General features: G+C 46.0%; 1 protein-coding gene across 1 annotated transcript; it reads left to right on the top strand.

The window, feature by feature from the left end:
* The first annotated feature begins 396 nt into the window (after nt 1–396).
* LOC106902910 (kyphoscoliosis peptidase-like) lies at nt 397–15,826 on the top strand. Its single transcript, XM_014966742.1, has 7 exons — nt 397–1,307; nt 4,016–4,133; nt 4,826–4,943; nt 5,328–5,519; nt 6,801–6,991; nt 11,392–12,229; nt 12,876–15,826. The coding sequence occupies exons 1-7, from the start codon at nt 669–671 to the stop codon at nt 12,931–12,933; spliced, it is 2,154 nt and encodes a 717-aa protein (XP_014822228.1). The 5' UTR covers nt 397–668; the 3' UTR covers nt 12,934–15,826.
* The last annotated feature ends 3,221 nt before the right edge of the window (nt 15,827–19,047 follow it).

The raw sequence follows: 19,047 nt of genomic DNA on the forward strand, positions 1-19,047 counted from the left end.
ATACTAAGAATGACATTTTTCTGCAGAACTTGAATGGCAGAAATGAATCTGCACAAAACAGAAAGATGGGGTGGAAGGCAAGGGTCCTCCTAAAGGGAGGATTTTCTGGCAGATGTACTCCTCTGGAGCACCAAAATACTAATTATATTAATTCTTTGTTCTTCATGATTCTTATCACCTGGAGGCGCAGAGAAATGCTATGGGATTAGTCCTGGTTTAATGTAGGGAAACTGAGGCACCCACCCATTCCCTGCACACACTTACAGAGCCTTCCAACACACATAAATGTTTCCTTTCCATTTCTTTGCAAAAGGAATAACCCTGATTTTTTCATTCCCTTCCAGTGTGGAGATGTAACTGCTGATAACCCACCACTGGATCTCCAACTATCAAAAAAACCCCCACCAAACCCACAAACTATTTGCAACTGGAAACAGGCCAAAAGTTTCTCTGTGGCATGACTATCCCACCTTACTTCTGGAAGTAGGAAAAAAATCAGTACTTTTGGCTAAATCCAGCTGACCAAATCCTGATTTGCTGTAATTAACAATAGAGACAGACAGGTTTTGAAGTAATCAGTGCAGAGTGCATTCTTCTTTTGAAAAAAAATCATCTGTCTTTCCATTGGCAGACCTCTGTGGTTTCTTTTCCCCTTATCCACTGCACAGATGAAGACCAGCTATGACAGAGGCAAGTCATCCAAACCCCAGGCTATCAAATCAAATGAGCCAATTCCCTCCCTCCACTCCACGAATGGCAGCCACCATGAAAAACAAACCACCCAAAGCACCTTGAGACAGGCCCTTCCCAGGAACCATGGAGAAAATGTGATGCCATCCCGGGCAGAAAACACCTTGCCTGGCTGGAGAGAAGCTCACATGTCAGATGTCTGCAATGGCAACTTTTCCCTGGGACATATTTCTGAAGAAGTTGGCTGCAAGACCTCAGAGAAACTTCCCCACCAAATGACCAGTGTGAACAGGAACAAGGAGAGGGTGTTAAAGAAAGTCTCAACTACAGAAGAAGTAAGAGATAAGCCCAAGGATTCTCCCTCCAGGGGGCTTTTCACATTTTGGGAAAACAAAGTTAACAACAGCAACACAAAGAATACCTTCAAAAAGCCACTGCAGAAGTTGTCTGTGACTGCGGGAAGCTGCTCTCCAGCCCTCCTTCCCAAGGAAGGGCTCAGCAGCTTGGAAGAAAAGCAGCTGGCTAAAAATCCCCGGAGAAAGACCAGGAGAGACCTCTTCTCTGACTCAAAGGTTTTCAGCCACGTAGACACCCATGTCCTACAAGTGAGCCAGCAGGTAGGTTCTGGTGTCCTTCAGTAGAAACACAGATGGTGCCATCAGCAGATGGTGCCATCAGCAGATCCACATCCTAACGTTCAACTTTTCATTATATGCTCTAATGACAGCAGTGACAAGGTGGTGCCTTACAGCAAAACTAAGAGATCTTACAAGGTCCTGGGCTGTGAATTTGTCCTAACCATGGCCAAAGATCTCTATGCTACCTCTGAAGATCTGCTGCCCAGCCAGAGCCCACTGCTGCCTGTTTCCAGCCAGTACCAGTGTGTAGCTGCAATATGCAGTGCTTGCTGCAGCTCGTCATGCAAAACTGGGAATAAAGGCTAGGTTTCATCACAGGACAGGATTTTTTTCAGGGTCTCAAACAGGAGTGCAGTGGGGTAGAGGGATCCTGGAAACCCTTCTCAGAAGGATGCAAGGGGGAGAGGAAGGGACTCGGCCCCCAGTGTTTCCCAGGACAGCACAGACTGGGAGATGATTAGCCAGCGTGCGCTCTGCATAACAAGCACACAGAGCAAGCAATAACCACATAGTCTGGCCACGTCCAACAGCCCCTTCATATCTGTGGCAGCACAAGTCTTGCTTTTACTCAAGCAGGAGGCATCAGTTATGTCCTCTCCAGTGATGTTTGTTATATCTAGTTTCTAGATGCTCGGGAGCCCAGAAAGGAACACTGAATTTTGTAATTCCTTCCTATTACCTGAACCATGTGCTGCCGGTGTAATTTCTCCCCGAGGGTCAGCACAATTTGTCTAAGCAATGAACACTGAACCAATGCAGCACTTGCAGTTTACACGTCAACTCATTAGCAAGAGTGAAGAGGCACAAGGAATAATTGTGCTCTCCATTATTGTTGAAACCTGTAATTTGTACCTAGCCCAAGGCTAATCTCCCTTGGGAAGAAGGATGCTTGAGGATTTCAGAGTCCACCTAGTCTATTAAAAGGAGAAGAGAGGGGGAGGGAGTGGGAAGATAGGAAAAGGAGAGTAATAAACAACCAAAAATACCTCCAAGGTAGTGGGGAGTCATGGGAACAGCTTGTTTCCCTGTTGATTCAAAGCCTTAGCTGCACTAAAACCCGGTGCATTTTGTCTCTTACTCTTAGCTGTGAATTATTAGTGCCAAGAGCAGCAGTAGAGCAGTTTACTGACTGCCTCTGAGGAGGGTATTGCACCTCTGGTGATGATTGCTGCTCAGCCAATGCTGTGGTGGCAACAGAGGATTGTCCCCTCTCCCATGCACCAAGCCCTGATGCCAGTCCCCAGGGAGACGATGGTTGATGAGAGAGCCCCAGGCAGCGTAGGTGCAAAGCTGAACTCATTTCCTGGCCACTTAGGAGCAGCCTGCAGACTGTTTGCATGCATCCACCTTAACCATGTGAAAAAGTCTCGGCATGATCATTGCCTGGGTGTTTTTTGAGAAAAGGGTTCCATCTGTCGACTCCAAGTATTCTGGTGGAGCCAGCAGCTACTGCAACACACGATGCTCTGACTCATTTCTTCGGGGTCTTCAGGCATAGCCAGGAACAGGATAACTTGGGAACATTGCAACTCTGGGTCTAGGACCTACTTTTTACCATCTCTGACTGAAACAAAGAATAGCATGGACTCGGTCTGATTTTGCACCAAGATGTGCCAACAGGGAAGCAGGTAGCTAGATATTTAATAGCTGAACATTATTTTTTCTTCGTTGGGAATAATTCACATTATTTGTTTGCCTAGAAGCTGAGCACTCATCACAACCTCCTGACAGAAACGCAAGGGACCAGCAGGAGCACCATCATTTTGAAATAGGTGCTCTCCTGGCTGCATTGTCATTTTTAAACCCTCAACCCAAGGAAAATCCTTGGCCATTACAAATGCAATATTTCCCACAAGCGAAAAGAAAGAAATTTCCATCTATGCAAAATTATCTTACAGATGGCTGGGGCAGGAAAGTCATTGAGGAATGAAATAGCAGGGGCAGGGGTTTGAAGAAATGAGCTGGACTAATTTTAACTCAATGAAAGAAAAGCCTGCTGTTAAAAATGCCTGTGCTATCACAAAGGAGGGAAGAGCCCAGAAATGTGAATGTGTGAATGGGAGGAAAGGGGCAGAAAGGCTTTCTTTGGGGTCAGGGATGAATTAAAAAGGTAGTGAAATTTTAGTGGTAGGGGCAAAAAATCTTCTTTCTACTTATTTTGCTGCATGGGTTAGACTGAGGGCTCTTGAGCACAGGAAGACCATCTGAGCCACCAGTCTGCTCCTCTTCTGCTTAAAGACACAAAGATGTTAATCAGTGCAGGGCTGGAAACCCACTGTCCTCAGTTATGTGTTGCAGAGTAGCACCACTGGAGGGACTCACCTCTAGGACAAGACCTGCTGGGCCAGAGGACACTTTGAACTGGACAGAGAATGCAGCAGAGCAATGACACTGTACTTCTCAATCAGCTGCTCCAAAGGAATGGGAAATGCCACCTTCATTTTCTCCAGCTTACAACTCCAGGCCCCAGGCTTCTATAAAACCATGTCTAGGAAAATGGGGAAAACACCCTGTTTTACCACAAACAGTATTTTTGCATTTTAAGTTCTGGGAGAGGAAAAATGCAGCTTCAGGGTTTTTTGCAGTGTACGTTTTCTTTCCAGCAAGCCCACCAAGTTGAGCAGTCACCCACCCACGCAGTGGTGACACCCACATCCCCTTTAACTCACCGGTCCTCTCCATTGCAGCTGAAGTCTGGCCACGCCAGTTTCTCTGTCCAGGCCATCGTTCCCCTGATCACTGCCAAATCCCAGAGCAAACTGGAGATGGTGCGGGCAATATGGTTCTGGCTCTGCCACAACATCGGTAAGTCTGGTACCACTGTTTTGCAGAGATGTGAGAAGCCCTTTCTTCATACGCTACCTCCTGGATTTAGGTTCTTTGTGCCCTGCAGGACAGAGACTCCACAGTACTCCTGTTGAGTCATGAACTCAAATGTCCTCCTCTCGAATTCAGTAAAGTAACTGGAGTAGGAACTGGTTCCACCACAGGACCCTCCATTCTGCAAACGACACCTGATTCACTGGCACTCAGGTGCCAGACCCCCAGAGGCACCGGTAAGGCCCACCTGCCTCTGGTGCACTCAGCTTCAGTGCATTGGAGGTTGTTTCCCCAATAATGCAAATTCAGTGAGGCTGAGCTACGCCTGGCAGCAGTCATCTGGGGACACAGGAATCTCAGCACAATGCAGCCGCTTCGTGCTTCTTTACCCTACTACATCCATGTGTGCGAGACAATGTGACTGTCACTGTACCTCACTTGAATGGTGCAATGGCTGTTTACATGCACTGGGAACCCAGCGCCCCCAAGGCTTTGGCAGTTCTTTCCTCATATGGGGAATTGTCAAAATCTTGAATAACGATGGATAGAAGAGCTGTCATGGCTTCCAGGGTGGGTAGGCAGAGAAATAGAGTTGGGCAGGAGAAGGAATGGGATAGTTTTGGAAATAATAAACCCTTACGTTGGCCTGAAATCACATGGTATTCTCCCTTTCCTAGAATATGATGTGGACGGCTTCTTGGGGCTGTCTCAGAAGATCCACATGCCAGAGCAGGTCCTGCAAACGGGAAGAGCTGTGTGTTCTGGTTATGCCCATTTATGCCGGGAAATGTGCAGGTAAAATTCAGTTTGGGCTTTCTTCTCGTATTCCCTCAAAGATATGAGGTGGGAATACACATCTGGCATGGGGCTTGCCGTACAACCAGCATAATTTACCCACCATGACCCTGGCTCCTTCCTCCTCTACTCAGATGGAGGAGAATATATGGCTTTGGCAGATTAACCAGACCAGAGATAGGAGGGATGAGGGTTGGCAGTAGCTGTGGGGAAAGCAGGGGGCCAGATAAAAGCTGAATTTGGCCAACAGCTTACATGAGTGGGGCCCTGGCTTTAAGAAGGAGGTTGTACTTTTACCATGCAGGTTGGGTTGCTTTCCAAGAAAGCAAACACAAAGTAGTGTTTGGTCTGCAGTTGTTTTCCCTGATGACTCTTCCTGGACAGGGAGGCGGGTTTGAGTTGCGTGGAGGTCCCTGGGTTTGGCCGAAGCCTGGGATCCCGTGGAGGACGGTGGTGCCAGCAGCAGAAGAGCAGCCACATGTGGAATGCGGTGGAGCTGGAAGGACAGTGGTGGCTCCTGGATGCTTGTTGGGGTGCAGGGACTGTGGATGCAGAGAGCAGGTTTTTTGTACCCAGGTGAGACACCCCTTCTCCTGTTGTCGCTGGAGACATGGTCCCTAACACAAATGGAAAGGGTCAATTTGACTTCAGAGATACCCCAGAATGGCCATCTCAGCCCTTTCAATGGACCACTTACAGTCTTGTTTCACCAGACCTTGACCCTCTTTTTTCACGTATACCCACAGAGGCTACTTGCAGAAGGTCCAGAGAGCTATTCTCCTCATCCACAGCTATGGTGGGTGCTCAGGGACCTCATGCAAACATGGACACTCTGCATGAAAACATCTATGTTAAGGGCTTTATTGCTTGAACTTGGGTAGTAACTTTTCAGATGACAACTTCACACTCCAAAATTGTTTTTAATCTGCAGCGAGTATCACTTATGAAGTAACAAATCCTCTTTTACACAGCAACTTGGCTTTTATGTGGTTCCATATGTAATTACTTGAGATTTCTCAGCCCATGCTAAGCAAATAATGACTCTCATGAAAGTTATTTGTACAATTTAATAATTTCCATTAACTGTATTATGGGATTGCATTCTTAATTTTTTTTTCTCTAATAATGCATAATGAAATAATTGTGGAATTTCTAATAGATAATTATCTTGCTGAGAACGGTTTAAAACGCCAGTGAGCGTGTGTTGTTTTTAGCTGAGCATGGGGAAAAGAGGAAAAGGAAAATAAAGCATCACTTACAGCAACAGGCAGAGATAACAGCTTCTTGTGGGTCCAAACACAGTGTCCTCAAAACCTTCAGGTCAACAGATGCAACAGGGCTTCACAGAATGACCTCAACACAAGGCTGAGCACACATCTGGAAGGTGTCTCACTCGGCACACACCTAAGCAATGATGATATTTGGAAAGTCAGGTTAGGAACATTCAGATTGGAACCAAGATGCGTTTTGTTTCTTAAATCATATGTAAATTCTTGGAAGATCAGACATCATATTGAAATATACCCACAAGTTACAGGCCTTAGCAGAGGAATCATTCAGAAAAATTGTCTCCTCTGCAACTTGTTGGATCATCTTATCTGGTTGCTGGAAGAAGTCTGTTACAGGGCTGGGAACTGCAGTTTCAACTCTGGGCATCTTTATGGGAAAAATGAAAAGAAAATAAGGACAGCAAAAAACAAAATGCCAAATGAGAGCTAGATTGTCCCTTACTGAAGTTGGTGAGGCTCAGATGGTGTGCAGGAAGCTCCCTTCCCTTACAAGCTGTGCATCATAACCACTCAGGATGCTAAGGGTTTTCTTGCTCCTTCCATGGTATCTTCTCCTTTCACCTTTCAGGCATGATGATTTTTTCTTCCTTACTGACCCCGAGCACTTCATTGAGACACACTGGCCAGAGGACCCCCAGTGGCAGCTTCTGCAGCCCCCTGTCTTGCAGGAAGACTTTGAGCAGAGAGTTTTTAAAACTTCAGAGTTTTTCAGACTCCAGCTCTCCCTCCTTTCTCCAAACACTTCTCTCCTCAAAACAGGTAAATGCAAAGAGAGAGATAAATTCTAGTAATACAGAAGCTTGCTTGGTTTTAAAGAAATGAGGTTGGGTTGAGGAATACATTTCTCCTTCAAAAATGGCCCATCTGTCTATTTTCCTGCACGTTTAACATCTAGTAGAGCAGAGGCACATATTTAAGCAATTTCTGAAATCATGGCCATTGTGTGATACTGTGATTAGTAAACTGGGAATTAGGATTCATAAATTATACTTAAATGAGCCAGATCACTTAAGGCCTTTTGTGCCTGGCTTTTCCCATCGAACAGTAGCAAAATAACTTCAACATACCTGAGACACAATCCTCATTGTGTTCATAAGCTGAGGAGGAAAACTCCCAGATAAAACATGGCCTGAGACGTTCATGTACTATTTTTGGAAAACGAGGGGAGGTGGGCAGAGTTGGTTTTCCTTGATTGTATTTTTATGAGGAATTTTCAGGTTGGATACAGCATGACCTTCTTTTAACCTGAACACCATTTGCACATCCATTCCCCTGGATGGTCCCAAGAGTATATGGATTTTTCCTGCAATTTGTTTTATCAAGACAGCAAGCTAGGAGACAAAGTAGTCTCAGATTGAGGGCAGCTGTCAGGCTTACAGAAAATGAATGTACAACAGACAAGGCACACTGTAAAGCTTTTAACCAAGAAGTTATTACTTACCCAGAGAACAAACTCCTCCAGTATTTCTAGGATGCTGGGGCTTTGCTGAGATGGGTTATCATGCACCTTTTGAGCAGCAAGTGGTCTGTGCAAATCAAATTAAATTGGGAGCAGCTGAAGAGATGATGATGCCCTTTATGCAAAGCTCTCATGGTGCTTCTCCACCGCAGAACCTCAGAGCTTCCTGGGGAGGGGACCTTGTCTACCTCTACTCAAGGTCTCACAGTACCTACATTGCAAATGCAGGAACAGAGACTTGGAGAAACCCCTTTCAAGTCTAGGTCACCAGGGAAGCTCCAAGGCATAAAACCAAACAACACAACGTCTGCTGTCTCAGAGAAAAAACAGGAGATCAATAGTCCAACCAGTCCCTTCATCTGGGTGCCAAAGCGGTAAATTGCAAAACATAGACTCTCACCAAATATCATTTGTGGTGGGACAAAAGCCCAAAGGGAAGAATGAGGAAAAATAAGTATTTCATTATTTTCTCCGCTCCCTCCCTCAGTTTTTGATAGCCAAAAGACATAGGGATGCCACTATGGACCTGGGGGGAGATGTCAGGGAAGGAAACCTGCCTGGCATATCACAGCTACATCACTCTTTTGCACCCCCTTGGTTGGAGGACCTCCTGTCCCTCAACCACAAAACTCTCTGGGTGACCTAGTCTACAGGCACAGTTTTCTTTTTTCTTCCAAAACTGAGATGAAAGATTTTTCCATTAGAATAGGTAAAAAAAACCCAAACAACAAAAAACCCCATTTTTTTTCCCTCCCTTGTGAATTTCTCATCTTGTGGAGGGAAAGAACTGGATTCCTGGACCTAACCTGAAAAGTTTAACCACTGAAATTAGCCTCAACAGCCAGCCCCATATCAGAGGTGTGTTTAAAACACTAAATTGTAAACCCAGATTGTGAACCAGCCGGATGTCTGCTTTTGTTGATTCAAAATTAGGGTTATACTGATCTAAGTTGATGGAAGTCATCACCTTAAAGGGTACAATTAAGCATGTAAGGCAATCTCAGTGCAAAAACCACTCAAGATCTTTGGTGCAAAATCAGCCTATTTTCCCTCTTTGGCTACTGTGGGTCAGTTCCTGCTCTATTGCATTTGAGCAGCTCCCATCTGCTTAAAAACGCTTAAAGGTTTTCAACCAAGATTCCTCACACAATCACTATCTAATGGGAGCTGATGGTGGGACGCCACACCTTGCAAAGGGACCTGATTTTCAGGAAATACTTGACTCACATCCTCTGAAAACCCAGCCCTTTTAATTGCTAACGTGTCCCAGGCTGTTAGGGCTGGTAATGGCATCAATGAAGGGCATTCAGTCCTATGGAATCAAGACTTTATAAAAATTGATTTATATTTTTTTTTAGAAAGGCAGTCATTGGTGGCATGCAGTAGATACAATAGCTAGGGTGGGAGAGGGGAAGGGAAGCCTTTTAAACAAGGCTTCGAGAAATTAGAAACATGCCTGTAGTTTAATGGTGGGGTTTTTTTTCCCCAAACAATTAATGCGACATACGTTGACCCCCTGCAGCACTGAGCGTGCTGACATGGGAACACATCCCCAGCTTCACCTGGCCTCCCTGGAAACCAGGAATCTCTAGCGCATGGCTTGAATTAACTCAATAAAACAAACAAATGTTTGTTTTAAACCTAGCCATTAATTATCTCCTTGGGTCTCCTTCCCAAAGCGAAATGCATTGCTGGCTTCCCTATCTCCATCATCGCTGGCTCCGCTGCATACAATGTTCTGTTCTTTTCTTTCTTCCTAAAGATCCTAATATGATGCAGCCGGCCAGGCCAGCAGCTTCGGAAACTAGCGTAGAGAGAATTTAATAACAAGCAAACCTGCAGTTAATAAAGTCTGTCATCAGTAATGTCTCCACTGAACACTTGCCAGGAGAGAATTGTTTGCACTTACTGTGTGAGCCAAGTCACAGTTTTAACAGGCAAGGCACAAATAAAACCCAGCCTTCTCATTCTTTTCGCATCTCTGTTTCAACCTACCAACAAAAACTGTGGGGCAAACAATGAAAAAATCCAGATTCAAACAGGAAAAAAAAAATACAAACTTGTCCCCCCATTATTCATTAGATTATGAAACACATTTCATAATCTAATAATTAGCAAGGGACAATTTTTTCAGCGTGAATCTGGAATCTTTTGTCATTTTGTGTTAGCATCCAAAACAAATGAACATTGTGCACAGCGCGGGTGCTGATACCAGCCGTGGGCTCCCACCGTGCCATTGCTCGGTACTCCATTCTCTCCAGCAAAATCGTGGTGAGGGTGGGAGGGTGCAGAGCAGCCGCATTCTGGACGCGAGACAAGCCATCCTTGGGCACTTAGGGACCCTAGGTAATGAAAAAAAGGCTTAATTTGCACAGACCTTGAGGATGGTGGGTTTAAGCACACCTCAGTACATCTGTATGCCAATACCAGGCTCTGTGAAGCACTCTGGGATCCTTCAAGGGCAAAAGGACTCAAAGTCTTGTTCTCTGTGGCCATTTTTCTCATGTTTTCATCTGTACCTGGAGAAAAAAAAGATATAAAATACTGTTAAACCAGGGTTTTTTAGTCAGGCTACCCCAGTACCTGTGGCTTCACATGGGATGATGTAGTTCACCACGTGCTGAAAGCAGCCTGCTGTCTGCTGGTTAGACAATCCCATCTTCTTCAGGGCCAAGACTTCAGGGTTTGCGAAACTGTGCCCTGTCTCCATCGCAAAATCAACCAACCACCCCTTCTGCCCGGGAGCAGATGGAAATCCCTTGGGAGGGCTTGCTGCACCGAGAAGTGCTCTCTGTTACTGCGGGATGGCTTTACAAGCAGCAAGACATGGCGCATGGAGGGTGGGGGTGAAACCAAGGCCACTGCCACTCTTCTCCTCCATGGTGACCTCCCCCTGGAGATGCTTCATTTCTGAGTGTGAAGGTGGGCTCAGATTGGCTTTAAAGCTGCCTGCTGCGCTCCACCTGGGCGAGCAGATTGGTTTATTGCTGGGGAGGCACTGGGCGGTGTGTGGTGGCCCTGAGCAGAAGATTGCTTATGTCCGCCTGAGGAAAAAAAGTCACTGGGAAAGAGCCTCAACGTTTACCCACCAATCACAACACCACCACCAGGTACCCATACCAAAGCGCCTCTTCTTTGGACCTCCTGCTCTCCCCTCCTCCTTGGTTAGCACACAATCCAAGCCAGAAACCTGTGGATTTTTGTGATTTGGTAAGATCAAAAGTTAGAAAAAATATTTTAATAATAATAATGGGGAAAATTAAATTCATTCCTAAAATGCGTCAGTGATGTGGGATCTCCTACCAGCAAGGCTGGGTTATTTTGATCCTCTCAGCTACTTTGTTGGTTTCACACCACAGTACAAGACCTGCAGCTTAGAGGAATGACTCCGGCTCCAGAGGCCATGCGAGGACTACTCCATATGGGACAGCTTTAATTTAGTTATTAGGTGTCTCAGGGCCCAAAGAATAGCTATTTGTACCTGTCCCCTTCATCTCCAGATCTAGTGGTATTATCATTTCTCTTTCAGCAAGAGGTGAGGAAGGGTCTTATTAAGGTCCTTCAGCAGGTAGAGACAAAAAGAGAAAGAGAAACAGTTCCCTGTCTCTCATGCAGACAATTTGGGTCAACACTGCAAAACTGAGTGTGTTACACAGCTGATCAAAGCATTGTAAAAGGTGTTTTTTTCACCCTTCTACAGCCCATGGGGAGGTGTCAGTGATGCTGGGGAGCACCCACCCAACAGAGTTCACTTACCAGCTCTCCAAGCTCCAGGGCACCATAACTGGAGAGGATGTAAGCGCAGTTCATGGGATGATGACAGTGTCCGAGAACAACATGACCATCAAGGTGACTCCCCCAACTGAGGGCTTGTTTGACCTCATGATCTTCGCGCGCCACGCTGACTCTCAGGACCCATACAACTGGGTATGCTCCTATCATATCCAATGTTTGGAGCCACGCAATGGAGAGAAACTGCCTGAAAACCCATTTCATTTCTGGGGCCTTCACCAAAAGATGAGAGATTTTGGCATCAAGGAGAGCAGCCACAAAGGGGAGTTGCTTGTTGCTCCACAGGGAACTTTGCTCTTGACTCTCCAGACATCCCGACCCTTGCTTGCTATGTATGAGCTGGCTAATAAAGATTTAGATGCTGCTCTGAGCAAGAAATGCTTGGCTGCTCAAGCTGAGGAGGAGAAATTGAGTTGCCACGTGCTCTGCCCTTTTGAGGGTTACTACCGGCTCTCCGTGTTTGTGAAAGATTTAGGAGGCAGTACCTTCAGGAACACGGCCAATTTCCTCATTCGTTGTTTGAGGCCCGTGAACCAGAACGAACTCTTCCCCTCGGGGCTGAGCATGCACTGCGGGAGCGGGATCAGCTCCAATAGCCATGGTCTCTCCAACCCCAGCCACTCTTCCCCCATCATCACCACCAAACTAGGGAAGTGCAACATCACCTTCCACGCGCCCGCTGACATCGAGGTGACCGCCAGCTTGAGTAAGGACAGAGTCATCAGCACCAAGTATCCCCTGGAGAGGTATGTCCTGGTTACCCACCTGAGGACTAAAGTCAGCGTGTGTGTTGCGCTCCCTGAGTCAGGCGTCTACAAAGTGGGCCTTTTTGGTAGAAGCAAAGACCACAAGGACTTTGCCCATATTTGTGACTATATCATATGCTGCTTCTCCAGTCCCAGCTGGCCTCCCTTCCCCAGGGTGTACAGCCTGTGGAGCAGAGGGTGCGTGTTGCTAGAGCCACGCACAGGGGTGCTCCAAGAGCAGAGCTGGGTCCGCTTCAGGATCAAGGTGCCGAAAGCCTACCAAGCTGTCATCCTTGGGCAAGAGAAGACTGTGCTGCAGCAGACACCGAACGTGGTCTGGGAAGGGGATGTGTTTACTGGGGCTGCAGGGACGCAGATCAAACTGGCAGCCAAGTTCAGCCAGCACTGCTCCTCTCTGGAGGTCATCCTGGCGTTTGAGGTGGAGGGTGGTTCACCTGCCTCCCTGGGGTGTTCGGGGTAAATCACAGAGAAGGGCTGGACGTGCTGGGAAGGATTAAAAAAGCCAGGGGAGGAAGCAAACACTCTCAAAACTGGAGGATGTTGAGGAGACACGGACAAACTCCCAGAACTTTATGGCATGTCGGGGGGAGTCTGGGTGTTACCCGCAGAGCTTTTCTTCCCGCAGGATATCCAGATACTTGCTGGGGCCTCCTATCCCACTCAGAGATGTTGCCGCCGTTTAAATCAGCACCAACATATGGAAGGCTCCTAATATTTTGCTTCTGTCAGAGGAAACCATTGTTCGGCTTCTCTACAGGAAGGATGTCTCACTGCTTATTACCAGCTTGAATAATTGTTTGGAATGTTTTATTTGACATTTATTCAAGAACTTGGAAACCCACATAGTTTCTTTCTCTTGAGAGGATAACAACAACAACAACAAAAAAAAAACCAACAAAAAACCCCAAAAACCAAAAGCCCAAACTGGAGCCAATAGCTTCAGATGGTAGCAAGATTTTTAAAATGTAAATATATAGTAAACCAGCTAAGACCTCCTTGCGGAGAGGCTCTGTGCTTTGGCAGAGGAATGGGGAAAGGAGGAGATGCTGTATTTTATCATCTGTGTCTTTAAAATATCTTCCAGGTTTTTCTTATCAAGGATGACATGTAGATATATATTTCAGAGCACTGAGGGCTTAGAACAAAGAGAAGGAGCAGGCAAGGAAGCAGCTCTGGAGCCAAATCATCTAATCACTGAACAGAAAGTACAGGCAACTCTGCTGTTAAACTCTGACGCATGCTGCACAGCACCACAAACATCAAAAAAATACCAAAAGCAAACTCAACTTTCATACTTAGGTGGAAGACCATGACTAAAAGATACACAGTGAAAATACTTCTCCATGCCTGCACTGAACTCATGCTTGAAACAGGGATTCCAGTGACAATAGTAAAGAACAAGAACCATGGGTTATTTTCAGATGCTGCACAACAAGGTGGTGGGGGAAGACAGTCTGCTTTCTTCAGGTTTGTCAATTTAAGTTTCACTTGTAACAGAAGTTCAAGTAGGTCTGAACCTTTTCTGGGCCTGAAAATCAGATAATGCAGCTAATGTATCGGGATACACATTTCACACCAAACTTGCTGGAACCATACTGACATGTTAGAAGATTCCCTGAAGATCAAAGTACAAGGACTACTTTGAATTAAAGGAAGCAATTGCAGTGGTAGACGTAGGCTAAACTCTTGCGTGTGGTGCTAGAGAACAATTTAAGAAGTACAGCTCCCTGGATCTTCTCTTCTAATCCATGTTCTGGCCTCCCTATACTGGGCCATCCTCTTGGATGGATATGGGAAAGAGAAGCATAATTTGACTCAGTTCCCTTGTGTGTCTTTCAGAATGATGATAGACACAAAAAAAAGTCTGCTCCCTGTGAGCCTGAGCAGACAACCCACAGCCCAGCCCCAAAAGTCAGAGCCTGGAAAGCTGCTGGCAGTCAGTGTTGTCTTCTGAACAACCCCCACCAGCTGAGTAACTTTGAACACACCTTCCATGACCAACAGTCTTCTGACCATCCCCTGAGCAATGGGGATGTTGCTGTGCAACTCTCCACACCTCCTCAATGCTTCCCAACCTGCGCATTGTCCACGGACAGCACTGATGGTGAAATTATATCTGCAGACCCAGCAGGCTCCCAAAGACTGTGTTTTTGCTTGTGTTTTGTGGAAACACTTTGGCTGGGTGAACAAAAATGAGTGACAAGTGAAATGACTCTCAGTTCCCACTGCCATCTTCTTCTCCATGTCCTTTTCTTTTCCAGTCAGTTTTGCTGTTAACGTTCCTCAGCTGTGCCTCTCTGACACTCTTGAGCCACTTTACGTATCTGTGTGTACACACATGTTGTTAGCTGAAATTGTCCCATCTTTGCCCAAATTTAAGCAGGCAGGTCATGATCACATGCCTCTAGGGAAAACCCAACTTCCAGCTCAGTGATTAATTCCTCTTTATCCATCATAATGTGGTCCAGACTAGAATTACCTTGAATTGGGGTCCAAACAATTTATGTCAGATTATAATTACCTGGAGGTGCTGAGAACTTTAATGATGCTCCCACAAGGGATTTTTTACTTCAAGTATCTGAAGTCAATCTACTCATATTTCCTCTCTGTGCATGCTCGGGTATAGCATGTAACCTATTTTAAATGTCTTTCTTATTTAGATTTACATACCTCAAAGCTTGTGCCCAGAGCTCTAGGAGCCTTTGCAATAAACATGAGCACCAACTCTCCAAAAATAACAGCCTTGGGGCAAACGCCACTTATGAAAAAACAACAATAAGCAAAAGAGCAAACCTTTATGCCTCTCCTCCTCTCGCCCCAGCAGGATTAAATTAGGTAAAGACAGATTACAACACATACCTGCAGCTATAGAACACACCTAGTTCTGAGCAAACTTAGTTCAAAAAGTCATTAGGAGACCTCCAGGCATGCACCAAGCTGTGGATGGCCAAAAACAGAACAGGAGTGTGGTGGGTTCACCCTGACTGGACACCAAGTGGCCACCAAAGCTGCTCTATCACTCCCTCTCCTCAGCTCAGCAGGGGAGAGAAAATACAAGGAAAAGCTGGTGGGTCAAAATAAGGACAGGGAGAGATCACTCATCAATTACATCACAGGGAAAATGGACTCAACTTGGAGAAATTAGTTTATTACTAATCAAAATCAGAGTAGGATAACGAGAAATCAAACCAAATCTTTCCCCCTACCTCCTCCGACTTCCCAGGCTCACCTTCACTCCCCATTTCTCTACCTCCTTCCCCCAAGCAGTGCAGGAGGATGGTGAATGGGAGTTGTGATCAGTTCACCACATGTTGTCTCTGCTGTTCCTTCCTCCTTTGTGGGAGGACTCCTCACACATTTCTCCTGCTCCAGGGTGGGGTCCCTCAGGTGGGAGATAGTCCACCAAATGCTGTGCCCAGAATCTTTGGCTTTACACATTTCCCTGTGCTGTGCCTGTGTTTTTCTTGTCATTAGTGTGAATTATGTTAATAATTGTTTACGCTGAATGTATCCAGTGATTCTGTACTGTTGAGGTGCCCATGAAAATTGTGTTTTCTTCGGCTTCTTCTTGTGATTCTTCCCTTCAGTGCTATTAAAACCTGAGATGTCCATCTTTTCCAAGCTGTATTTGGACTTTATGGAGTGTGTTGGGTGGGCAGTGAGGGTGCTGGAATTTGCAGAAAGAAACCGAGATGTTAGTTGTCAGACTGCAGCAAATGAACAGCAGGACATGAGTTAAAGTTTTCCTGTTCACGTGCTCCAGTTGGGATGAATTGTATGCTGGGAGTACAGCCCTGTCCGTATGTGTCCATGGGTTTTATACACCAGGAGACCATGCCAAAACTGCAGTACTACAAGTTAGCATACCAATACAGCAACACTTCTTCTACCCTTGGAGCAGGTCATGGCTGTCCATACGGCTACACGTGCCCTGCATGTTTGTGCATGTCATGAACCAGCCTGGTCCAGCTCCTGTGCTGGAGCTCCTTGTGTCCTGTGCTGCTGCTACAGCTTAGGGATCGAGGGATTAGGGATCGAGGGTAGAATCCAGCTGTGGGGATGTCTACACTGGTGTAGCACTTGCTGAAAGACCGGACCAGACCAGATTAAATAGCTGGACATGATCAAATAAGCCCCACACAATATGAGAATAGCACAAGAACTGCTGTAAGAAAATGCCCAAATGCCCTCAAAAATACAGAAAGATGGGGAAAAAAATCTATTTCAAGTAAAAAAAAAAATCAAGTAGATTTCAAACTTTTCCTCTTTGGCCTGACAACTGGGATTTCATGGCAAAGATGCAAGAAAAAAATGGGTATAGACAAGAATGTATGAAAGAACTGCATTTCTCAAAGCAGCGCTAAGCTCTTTCATACAGTCACAGGAGATGTGTGAGAACAGTCTTGTTCAGCAGGTCCCTGGAGATCTGGCTGGGAAGATGAGTGGGAGGGAGGAAGGCTTAAAAATATTTTTTCAGAGAAAGCTTGGCTGCGGCTTGTGTCTCCGCAGGCTGGCGTAGAAGGGGGACTGGAGATAAACAGACTTCTGCTGGAGGTACTCTTCCTCCTCTCCAGACTGGCAACATAATATTGATAACCCAGAAAAGATGAATCCAGAAAATCCCTGAGGAGGAGTACTAAGATATAGCACAAGTGACTCCAGTTGTGGAAGTCTCACTTTCCACAGAAAAAGGAAGTAAATGATGAGCAAGCATTTCTGCACACAGCAGGAGAGGGATCTTCCAGAGGCGAAGGCCGGTGGGAAAGCTGCAAAGGGCATTTCTATAACAACAGAACCAAGAGATTAGCTCCTGGGTAGGCTAAGCACTGGGCAAACATATCTCCCAAATCCCACATTATTAAGGATTTAAGCTACAAACCCATTTTACAAAGCTATCCGACCATGGACACCTCGTTAGCATTTTCGTGACTGCAGCCAGAGATGTTTCATCTCTAGGAGCTGCAAAAACAAGTCGCCACAGGACATAAGTTGGGCAAGAACAAAAGAGAGAAGGAACAACCTCCCATTGTATCAAAGAGCCGACCTCCTTAGGAGAGACTCGCCAAGAGCACTGGAGTGATGAGAAAACCGTGACATCACATTTACAACATTTTTTTCTTGCTTTACCAAAGTCTTCACTGCCCTGGCTCTGCTGTTTTCCGTCCGTGGGTACACTGCGTACTCAGTACACACATAAGAAAAGAACTTCTGCTATCAACCGTTCTGTTTACCACGAATAAAAGCGTGGTAACCAAGGTTACTTGGGGTTTGCGCCTGTGATTTTTGTTCCCAGAGAAAGCAATATTCCCCCTCCCTCTTTTGGTGGTGCACTGACAGCACATCCTCGGATGAAACAGGGCTCCATTGTACTAAACCCTGAGCACAAGAAGATGGGGCCCCTGCAACAGACCTTGCAGCCAAGAAATAAGCAGGTACCCTGGGGTCAGATATTCCAGGGGTTGGCAGCCTTCACGTGGTGGCTGTGGAGGCCAACTGCCTCCTGGACAGTTACCTCCAGGACAAGCTAAACTGTCCCAGTTCCCCCAGACCTTGCTGCAAATGTCCAGGAATGGTGTCACAGCCCTGGGAAAGTCCTCTCAATTCTCCCCAGAAGCTGCATTTGCAGAAGGACACCTGGGCTGTTACTGTCATATGGCTAATTAGCTTTGCATCTTGGGGGGGGTTTTGATGCAATCTTGCCTCTTGGATCAGACCAAGGGTTCACCAAGGCCAGGTAGGAGCCAGAACCAGTGGTAGGAGAAATGCTGCAGCTGTACAGCGATGGTTGCCTCACCTTACCTTTCTCGTTTCCAGCAATCTGCAGTCCTCCCCCTGCAGACACCAAGTTTGCCTCTCTGTTACACTGCTTACTGGCTCTTAATGGAACATTTCTTCTACAGATCAGGCTTTCTGGACCTAGTTACACTTCTGGCTTTGCCCCCAAGAAACTGTAGCAAGGAGTTCCTGAGTGGAACTGCAGATTGCACAAAGGAGATCCCAAGGAGGATCCAGGTAGCTAAACCCAGCCTCGCTGAGAAATACTGAAATACTGCATTGCTTCTTCAGGTCAACTGCAGGGAGGTCTTCGGGTCTCGAGGCAGTTCTGTCTGCAAGGAACTGTAAGAACTGACTTACTCATTGCACATACTGATGGATTAAGGGCAATGCTGACTATCTGAATGTTGAGTTCTCAATACTCAGCACAACAGTGGGCTCAGTGAGTAACAGAACTCGGCTCTGAGCAGCCACGTACAATCTAACCAGTAAGGACTAAGCACTCATGAACCTTGTAGGAAGAACCTTATTGGCAACAAGGGAGCCAAGGGTAAACAAACTTCCACATTAGGCTTATTAGCCCTGATGGACCCTTCCTAACCATAAGTTCCAACAACAACCGAGTATATCCCTGGTTTCCCATTTCCAAGACATGAAAAAGGATATAAGGGAACATCCAGCTTCTGCTCACAGACCTTTTGTTGATCTATATTTTATATACACAGAAAACCAAATTTTTTTAATCATTTTGGTTAGATTTTTCTTCTCCAGAAATACTCCTTTCCTTGGAGAACTTGGTCCCCTGCGATCAAGGTGGCATCACAAGATGGGGCAGCCAGGCTTGGGATCCATTTTCAGGTCATGTTATTGTTACAGTCCCCCCTCCTGTGTAAGTTCCGTTTTTATTTCAGTATCTCTTTGCTAGAAATGTGCTTAATCTGTTCTTCTTTTTTTTCTCCTAGGCCTTCCCCAAAGACAGTCTGAATTGAACATTTCAGGTATCTCAAAATGGGAACAAAACA

This window comes from Calidris pugnax, unplaced genomic scaffold (assembly GCF_001431845.1).
Source record: "Calidris pugnax isolate Ruff unplaced genomic scaffold, ASM143184v1 scaffold14, whole genome shotgun sequence".
NCBI lineage: Eukaryota > Metazoa > Chordata > Aves > Charadriiformes > Scolopacidae > Calidris > Calidris pugnax.